Here is a 10,517-nt window from a genome sequence, read left to right on the forward strand (position 1 = left end):
TTAATTCTTGGCCAAGTACACTCCTCAATCAAATGGCCTAGTTAAGAGGAAGAATAGAACTTTGATTGACATGGCAAGATCAATGTTGAGTGAGTATAATGTGAGTCATTCATTTTGGGCCAAAGCAATCAACATGGCTTGCAACTATAGCAACCAACTCGATTATCATCCATTGAAGGAGAAGACCCCTTATGAGCTCTTGAATGATAGAAAACCCAATATTGCATACTTTAGGGTTTTTGGTTGTAAATGCTACATATTGAAGAAAGGCACTATATTGAGCAAGTTTGAGACAAAATGTGATGAAGGTTTCTTGCTTGGTTACTCAACTACTAGCAAGGCTTATAGAGTTTGGAATTTGGCTGGTGGTACTCTTGAGGAGGTTCATGATGTGGAATTTGATGAAACCAATGGTTCCCAAGAGGAAGATGAGAATCCAGATAATGTGAGAGGCACTCAATTGGTCAATGTAATGAAGAATATGAACATTGGTGATACAAGGCCTATAGAGGTATCAATGTTGAAGATGACAAGAATCAAGTGCTCTCTAACTCAAATGTGCAAGCTAGTGGTTCTCATGATCAAGATCAAGTAAGTGCTAGTGATGACAAAGTGCAAGATCAACAACAAGTAGTTAGTTCATCATCTCAACCAAGTGATCAATCAAATGCAAGCAATCAAGTGCAAGTGCTCCAACCAATCAATGTTACAAGAGATCATCCATTGGATTCTATCATTAGTGATATCTCAAGAGGTGTACAAACAAGATCAAGATTGGCATCATTTTGTGAACACTTCTCATTTATGTCTCAATTGAACCAAATAAGATAGATGAAGCTTTGAAGATGTTAATTGGGTGAATGCTATGCATGAAGAGCTAAACAACTTCACAAGAAATCAAGTATGGGAGTTAGTTGAGAGGCCTAAGGATCATAATGTGATTGGAACAAAGTGGGTCTTTCGGAACAAGCAAGATCAAGATGTGATAGTTGTAAGGAACAAAGCAAGATTAGAGGCTCAAGGTCACACTCAAGTTGAAGGTCTTGACTTTAGAGAAACATGTGCCCTAGTTGCAGGATTGGAAGCACTTAGGATCTTGTTAGCCTATGCTTGAAAAGTGCATTTCTCAATGGGTACATCAATGAGCATGTGTATGTTGAGCAACCTCCTAGTTTTGAAGATGAGAAGAAACCCAACCATGTCTACTAGTTGAGAAAGGCTTTGCATGGATTAAAACAAGCACCAAGAGCATGGTATGAGAGGTTGAGGGATTTCCTACTCTCTAAGGGATTTAAGATGGGAAAGGTTGACACCACTCTCTTCACCAAGAAGCTAGGCAATGTTGGGAGTATGCCCTAGAGATAATCATAGAGATAATTATATTGCCTTGTATCCATGATATATTATGAGTTCATTGAATTTCCATTAAAGACAACCTGTATCGATTAACAATTATGTGAATTGTTTGTGGAACTCTTTTACTTGAATGGTTATTCTAATGTTGTCCCTGGTTAGAGTTCGTGTGAGGACACACATGAATAATGGATCAGCACATTTTTAGTTGATGACTATGTTTCACAAGTCATAGACATGGAGATGTCAAACTAATAATGTGGGCACATGTATGACATGGGGCTAGACTGACCCAACGTGAGATGTCATTATTATCTCTATTCACATCATGTACGTTATGTCCTTAGACCTGAGATTGTTGTATGTATTCAAGATGTGAAATGACCTACTCAGGGACTATCAAACGCTACTCCGTAACAGGGTAGTTATAAAGGTGGTTTTCGGGTTTGTCGGGAAACATGCTATGAGACAGACAATCAAGATGGAATTTGCCCCTCTCTATATATGAGAGAGATATCACTAGATCACTCTAATGATTAGATCAAGAAATGCATGGCCGTGCTTGGGTTAAGTGTTAACCTATGAGTTGGACCAAATATCATGAGGCAAGGGAATAACAAGTATGTGGTTTTGTGGTGGTTCATCTGATATGATCTTTGCATACACATAGGAGTTGACATGCCTTGCTAGAGGCCGCTATCAACTAATGGCCAAGTAGGAGTACTCGGGCCATGTCTATGTGTGCGTGAACCCATAGGGTCGCACGCTTAAGGGGCTGGAAGCCTAATTCGGATTGGATCCGAATTAGATAAGGCTTAGGGTTACTAATGGGCCTCCAACCCAGGAGCTCATTAGGGACGCCTATAAATATGTGGGGTGGGCAACAGGGCTAAGCAATCCATGCCTTTTGGCAGCCACCACTGCCGCCCATCCTATGCCTGTGCCTGCTGCTCCTCGTGGACCTAGCAGTCCGGAGGCGCAACGCTTCCTCCCTGTACGTGTGGATACCTCGGAGGTGCTGCATCTAGAGCACAAGGACGAGCCGCATGAAGGGGATAGACGGATGGATGACCTCATAACTGCACGACACTGCTACGACATGTTCGGCTACATCGAGTCGCTTCCGCTGCACCTGCGCGTCTAGTGGTAATCCCGTGATCTATAACTAGCAGTAGATCCTGGTTTATGAGGTTGAATTTTTGTTTTCCGGCTAGTGTAGCATCCTCATAACCCTACAGTGGTATCAGAGCCGTTACTGCATTGTTATAGGTTCGGATGAGTGCATATGGAGATATGCGCGGTTGTAGATGAGTCTCTGATCATGGTTCGTGATTTTACCGTGTTGGTCTTGTAACGATCTAGTCGTACCAGTCAGAATTCTGCCATCCGAGTTAAGTGATACATGTAAATCCAGTCATGGCAAGATGGAGATCAATCAGATTGATCGAATCGAACCTAGGTCAAGTGCCAAGCACATGTGATGCGCAACGGTGATAGATTGGATCTACTGCCGGGCGCCGGGGTGCAAGAAAAAGTGTTGTTTGGTAAAACAGCCATAACTTTTGCATACGACCTCGGATTGAGACGAATTCTATATGAAAATTGTAGAGAAATTTTTTTTACATCCGATTCTCATCGCCTTGTCGGTTTCGCTGAAATTAGATTTGCGAAAACAGTCGAGAAGATGGTGTTTTTGGTGTTTTAAGATTAGACGTCGGAATCGGTTAACTCTGTTTTGCAGGAATTTGTGACTGGTATAGCCCTTATGTGTATGTGATGCATGTATGTAATTAATTCATGGCTTGCATGTCGTGAGTATGACAATATGGCTGGAGCCATTAAGATATTGTCACATTGATGTAATGGCCTACGTGCCAAACTATGATGATCCTATCCGCGACTATGTAATCTTCTTCACTGCCTTGCGTTAGTGATAGCTAGTCTTGGTGGACTCATCACTGAAGGATGGCATACATGGATCATGGAGATGGAGATCATCATGAGGAACAGTTTGATGGAGATGGAGATCCCCAAAGGAACACTGGGCTATACCATGTCATATCTGTGTTAATGCCGTTCTTACTATGTTCTACTTTCACGTGCGATAATGTTTTGTCTATATGCGATGGTGAAGTAGAACGATCCCTCAGCAATGTTTAAGTTAAAATGCTTCCCCAAACCTTGCACTGTCATGTGTCTTGTACAATCAGTGGTGGGTCTATGAAATTAGGGTGCCATTGATTTTCCTTGACTAGACAGGTTCGTATCGGATACTTATAGCAGAAGGGTTGGTTACTTGGACAAGGTCATCCTAATAGTTAGGGACCTTGAAGCATGAGTAGTTGGGCACCAAAGCATAGAGATGCTACCCAACAACAAGAGTCATATGTGATATGATTAGCAAAGAGTTGCTTACCAATCTACCATGTCTTCTAGCGGTAATGCTAAAGCTCACTAGTAGACTTGTTAGTTGTGGGTCTTGAGTCACTAAATTTCAAGAGAGGGATAGTGATTTTAGTGGGAGTAGATTCTATTAAAGGTTTAATATTGTTTACTCTATCTTGGATATATTGTCTTAGTATTTTGCATTACTTTTGTTGTAGATAAATGGCACCTAGCAATCAACCATTTACTTTGCGTTCAATTCTTGAGAAAGATAAGTTGAATGGAACAAACTATGCGGATTTGATCCGCATCCTGAGAATTGTTCTCAGGGCTGAGAAAAAGGAAGAAATTCTAGACACCCCATTACCAGATGAGCCTACTGATAATGCACCAGCTATAGAGAAAAACGCTTATAAGAAAGCATGTGATGCTGATCTTGAAGTGAGTTGCCTTATGCTTGCTTGTATGGAACCAGATCTGCAGTTGCAGTTTGACAATAACCATGCAACGCACGATATGATCGTAGCGCTCAATGATATGTTCCAGACTCAAGCCAGGACTGAAAGGTTCAATGTCTCAAAGGCTTTTGCTAAAACCAAGCTAGCAGAGGGCGCAGTAGTTGGGCCACATGTGATCAAAATGGTTGGTTACACTCAGAGGTTGGAGAAGCTGGGCTTCCCAATTGGCCCTGAATTAGCTACTGATTTTATTCTCATGTCTCTTCCGCCTAGCTATGGAAATTTCGTCATGAACTACCATATGCATGGGGCAGAGAAGGGCTTGAATGAATTATGTGGCATGCTTAAAATAGCAGAGGCTAATATCAAGAAAGGTACTGGCAGTAGCCATGTGATGGCGGTCCAAAACAAGCCTAAGTTTAAGAAGAAGGGCAATTCTTGGAAGAAGAAAAAGGGCAAGGCTAAAGATGAGATCTCTAAGCCAAACCCCCTACACCCAAGGCTAGACCACCTGCTGATGCTGAGTGCTTTCATTGTCATGGGAAAGGTCACTGGAAGTGGAACTACAAGCTGTACCTAGAATCCATTAAGGATCGTGGTAGTAAAGGTACTCCCGTAGCTTGTACACTTGTCGTTTATGTATATTTTCCTTGCTAATTCTTATATTAATTCTTGGGTATTTGATACCGGATTGGTTGCTCATATTTGCAATACGATGCAGGGAATGATAAGAAGTAGAAGCGTGGAAAAGGGAGAAGTTGATTTCCACGTGGGCAATAATGCAAGAGTTGCTACATTGAACATCGGGACGATGCAACTCCATCTCCCGTCAGGATTTATTATGGAGTTGAATAATTGTTATTTTGTTCCTAGTTTAAGTCGAAACATTGTGTCACCTTCATGTTTGATGAAGGATGGTTATTCATTTGCGAGTAAAGACAATGGTTGTGTGATCTCTAAAAATAACATGTTTGTGGCTTCTGCATCCATTGTGAATGGGTTATTTATTTTAAATCTTGAAGATGCTCATGTCTATAATATAAGTGCTAAAAGGCCTCATCTTAATGAGTTAAGTCCTACCTATATGTGGCATTGTCGTTTAGGTCATATAAGTGAGAATCACATGAAGAGGCTCCATTCTGATGGGCTTTTAACATCATTTTTTTGAATCATACGAGACATGTGAGGCTTGCCTGCTGGGCAAGATGACCAAGGCGCCTTTCACAGGTTTTCCTAAGAGGGCGGTGGACTTGCTAGAACTCATACATACTGATGTGTGTGGACCAATGAGTACGACAGCAAGAGGTGGATTCCAATACTTCATAACCTTCACTGATGACTTTAGTAGATATGGCTATGTCTACTTAATGAAACATAAGTCTGAGACATTTGAAAAGTTCAAGGAGTTTTAGAGTGAAGTAGAGAATCAACGTGGCAAGAAAATTAAGGCTTTGCGATCTGATCGTGGAGGCGAATATTTGAGCCACAAGTTTAGCAATCATCTAAAGAGTTGCGGAATTGTTCCACAGCTTATGCCACCTAGAACGCCTTAGAGAAATGGCGTGTCCGAGCGACGTAATCGGACTTTGTTGGACATGGTTCGGTCTATGATGAGCCAGTTAGACCTACCGTTATCATTTTGGGGATACGCTCTAGAAACAGTCGCTTTCACATTGAATAGGGTACCATCTAAGTCAGTAGTTAAGACACCACATGAGATGTGGACTGGTAAGAGTCCCAGTTTGTCTTTTCTGAAAATTTGGGGTTGTGAAGTTTATGTCAAACGACTTATGTCAAATAAACTAACACCCAAATCAGACAAATGCTTTTTCGTGGGATATCCGAAGGAAACTTTAGGGTATTACTTCTACAACCGATCAGAGGGCAAAGTATTTGTTGCTCAGAATGGTGTTTTCTTAGAGAAAGGGTTTCTCAAAAGAGAGAAAAGTGGATAGAAAGTGTATCTTGAAGAAGTTCAAGATGAGCCAGTTGGGAAGGACTCTATGAGTGATGCTAATGTAGCAGAACAAGTTGAGATACCCATGGCAATAGAAACATCGCCACAACCACAAAGGTCAGCAAGAATCCATGAGTTGCGTGGGGATTTATTATTGTTAGACAATGATGAACCTACAACTTATGCGGAAGCAATGATGGACCCAGATTCCAAGAAATGGCAAAGTGCCATGAGATCCGAGATAGATTCCATGGGAAACAATCAAGTTTGGAACTTGGTTGACCCGCCTGATGGGGTTAGACCCATAGAGTGCAAATGGATCTATAAAAAGAAAAAGGATATGGATGGAAGCGTTCACATCTATAAAGCTCGACTTGTTGCAAAGGGTTTTCGGCAAGTTCAAGGAATTGACTACGATGAGACTTTCTCACCGGTAGCGATGCTTAAATCTATCCGGATCATTCTAGCAATAGCTGCTTATTTTGATTATGAGATATGGCAGATGGATGTTAAAACAACCTTTCTATATGGGAATTTGGATGAGGACGTGTATATGATACAGCCCGAAGGTTTTGTTGATCCAAACAATGCTGGAAAATTTTGCAAGCTTCAGAAATCCATTTATGGGTTAAAGCAAGCATCTCGGAGTTGGAACATTCATTTTGATGAAGTGGCCAAAGGGTTTGGCTTCCGTCAGAATGAAGAAGAACCTTGTGTTTACAAGAAGGAAAGTGGGAGCGCTATTGTATTTCTGATCTTGTATGTGGATGACATATTATTGATTGGGAATAACATTCCTATGTTGCAATCCGTAAAGACTTCACTGAATAATAATTTTTCTATGAAGGATTTAGGAGCAGCAGCATACATTTTTGGCATCAAGATCTATAGAGATAGATCAAAGAGGCTTATAGGATTAAGCCAAGATACGTACATTGACAAGGTGTTGAAACGATTCAACATGGAACAGTCCAAGAAAGGGTTCTTGCCTATGTCACATGGTATGCGCTTTAGCGATAAACAGTGTCCTTCGATAGCTGATGAGTGGAAGCGCATGAGTAACGTTCCATATGCCTCGGCAGTTGGTTCCATCATGTACGCCATGATATGTACTCGCCCAGATGTCTCATATGCTCTAAGTGTTGCGAGCAGGTACCAAGCTGATCCAGGAGAGAGTCACTGGACACTTGTTAAAAACATTCTTAAGTACTTGAGAAGGACTAAAGATGTGTTCCTAATCTATGGAGGTGAGGAGGAGCTCATTGTAAATGGTTACACCGATGCTAGCTTCCAAACTGACACGGATGATTCACAGTCTAAATCAGGTTTTGTGTTCATAATAAATGGTGGTACTGTAAGTTGGAAAAGTTCCAAGCAGGAGACGGTGACCGATTCTACAACAAAGGCTGAGTACATTGCAACTTCTGGAGCTACGAAGGAAGGTGTTTGGATGAGGAGGTTCCTCATTGAACTTGGTGTGTTTCCGAATGCGTCTAGCCCATTGAATCTACATTGTGACAACAATGGGGCAATTGCGTAGGCTAAGGAGCCAAGGAATCACCAAAAGAGCAAACATGTACTGCGGAAATTTCACCTCATTCGAGAGTTTGTTAGATGAGATGAGATCAAGATGTGCAAGATACACACAGATTTGAATGTTGCAGATCCTTTGATAAAGGCTCTTCCACAGCCTAAGCATGAGGCGCACATAAGAGCTATGGGTATTAGATATCTTCGAGATTAACTCTAGTGCAAGCGGGAGATTGTTGAGAGTATGCCCTAGAGATAATCATAGAGATGATTATATTGCCTTATATCCATGATATATTATGAGTTCATTGAATTTGCATTAAAGACAACCTGTATCGATTAGCAATTATGTGAATTGTTTGTGAAACTCTTTTACTTGAATGGTTATTCTAATGTTGTCCCTGGTCAGAGTTCGTGTGAGGACACACATGAATAATAGATCATCACATTATTAGTTGATGACTATGTTTCACAAGTCATAGACATGGAGATGTCAAACTAATAATGTGGGCACATGTATGACATGGGGCTGGACTGACCCAATGTGAGATGTCGTTATTATCTCTATTCACATCATGTACATTATGTCCTTAGACCTAAGATTGTTGTATGTATTCAAGATGTAAAACGACCTACTTAGGGACTATCAAACGCTACTTCGTAACAGGGTAGTTATAAAGGTGGTTTTCGGGTTTGTTGGGAAACATGCTATGAGACATAGACAATCAAGATGGAATTTGCCCCTCTATATATGAGAGAGATATCACTGGATCACTCTAATGATTAGATCAAGAAATGCATGGCCGTGCTTGGGTTAAGTGTTAACCTATGAGTTGGACCAAACATCGTGAGGCAAGGGAATAACAAGTATGTGGTTTTGTGGTGGTTCGTCTGATATGATCTTTGCGTACACATAGGAGTTGACATGCCTTGCTAGAGGCTGCTATCAACTAATGGCCGAGTAGGAGTACTCGGGCCATGTCTATGTGTGCGTGAACCCATAGGGTTGCACGCTTAAGGGGCTAGAAGCCTAATTCGGATTGGATCCGAATTAGACAAGGCTTAGGGTTACTAATGGGCCTCCAACTCAGGAGCTCATTAGGGATGCCTATAAATATGTGGGGTGGGCAATAGGGCTAAGCAATCCATGCCTTTTGGCAGCCGCCGCCGCTGCCCATCCTACGCCCGTGCCTACTGCTCCTCGCGGACCTAGCAGTCTGGAGGCGCAACGCTTCCTCCCTATACATGTGGATACCTCGGAGGTGCTGCATCTAGAGCACAAGGATGAACCACACAAAGGGGATGGATGGACGGATGACCTCACAACTGCATGACACTGCTATGACGCATTTGACTACATCGAGTCGCTTCCGCTACACCTGTGCGTCTAGTGGTAATCTCGTGATCTATAACTAGCAGTAGATCCTGGTTTATGAGGTCGAATTTTTGTTTTCCGGCTAGCGTAGCATCCTCATGACCCTACAGGCAATGACTTGTTTGTGTTGCAAATCTATATTGATGATATCATATTTGGATCAACCAATGAAGATTTTTGTGAGTTTGGAAAGATAATGGCAAATGAGTTTGAGATGTCCATGATTGGAGAGCTTAGTTACTTCCTTGGTCTTCAAATCAAGCAAATGAAGAATGGCACATTTGTGAGTCAAGACAAGTACATCAAAGATATGCTCAAGAAGTTTGGAATGGATGATGCTAAAGCTATTAGTACACTAATAGGAACAAATGGAAACTTGGATAGTGATGCTAGTGGCAACATGGTGGATCAAAAGATGTATCGGTCAATGATTGGAAGCCTACTCTATGTGACCGCATCAAGGTTGGATGTGATGTTTAGTGTATGCATGTGTGCTAGATTTCAAGCCTCACCAAAAGAAAGTCATTTGAAGACAACTAAGAGAATATTGAGGTACTTGAAGCATACACAAAATGTTGGATTGTGGTCTCCCAAAGGAGCAAGATTTGAGTTGATTGGATATTCGGACTCCGATTATGCGGGATGTAAAGTTGAGAGAAAGAGCACATCGGGCACATGTCAACTATTGGGAAGATCACTTGTGTCTTGGTCATCCAAGAAGAAAAATAGTGTAGCACTTTCAACTACCAAAGCGGAGTACATTTTGGCCGGTAGTTGCTGTGCTCAATTACTTTGGATGAAGGCTACTTTGAGTGAGTTTGGAATCAAATTCAAACAAGTGCCATTGCTATGTGACAATGAGAGTGCCGTGAAGCTCACCAACAACCCGGTTCAACATTCAAGAACAATGCACATAGATGTCCGCCATCATTTCATAAGAGATCACCAACAAAAAGGGAATATTTGTATTGAGAGTGTGAGCACCGATGATCAACTTGCCGATATATTCACCAAGCCACTTGATGAGAAGAGGTTTTGCAAGCTAAGGAATGAATTGAACATACTTGACTTCTCAAATATGTGTTGATGCACCCCCATTATATGGCATGCCTCTCCTTCAAACAAAGCAAGGTAAAGTGGATTGACATATCATTCATCCATTGCTAAGGACTTGTTTAGTGCATCTAGTCATTCTTCATGTTAAATAGGCTCATTCATGAAAATCAAATGAATTTGATGCTTGTATGGTACCACTATTGCTTGTATGCTTGAAATGATCTAGTGGTAGCATATGACATGTTTGTGGGCTTGTGAACCTAGTGTTTGATCTAGAAAATGAGCTATAAGTGTTTAACTCGACATGGTGCATGATAACCCTTATTTGGAGGTGTGAAGAAGCTTGCCCTTGGATCAAACTGAGTTAAATATCTTTTGCAAGTAATCTAGATTGAACCAAATT

The 10,517-nt window shown here is 41.4% G+C and overlaps 1 protein-coding gene across 1 annotated transcript; it reads left to right on the forward strand.

Annotated features, from left to right (window-relative positions):
* The first annotated feature begins 3,960 nt into the window (after positions 1-3,960).
* On the forward strand, positions 3,961-4,776 carry LOC136453037 (uncharacterized). Its single transcript, XM_066453615.1, has 2 exons — positions 3,961-4,353; positions 4,396-4,776. Exons 1-2 carry the CDS (start codon positions 3,961-3,963, stop codon positions 4,774-4,776), a joined length of 774 nt encoding a protein of 257 aa, XP_066309712.1.
* The last annotated feature ends 5,741 nt before the right edge of the window (positions 4,777-10,517 follow it).

This window comes from Miscanthus floridulus, chromosome 1 (assembly GCF_019320115.1).
Source record: "Miscanthus floridulus cultivar M001 chromosome 1, ASM1932011v1, whole genome shotgun sequence".
NCBI classification, from domain to species: Eukaryota; Viridiplantae; Streptophyta; class Magnoliopsida; order Poales; family Poaceae; genus Miscanthus; species Miscanthus floridulus.

What these genes read in the sequence shown, in the direction of transcription:
- LOC136453037 (XM_066453615.1), top strand. Translation starts at nt 3,961, where the DNA reads ATGGCACCTAGCAATCAACCATTTACTTTGCGTTCAATTCTTGAGAAA. An exon ending in CCAAGCTAGCAGAGGGCGCA is followed by an intron (nt 4,354 to 4,395) that starts GTAGTTGGGCCA and finishes GGTTACACTCAG; the next exon opens with AGGTTGGAGAAGCTGGGCTT.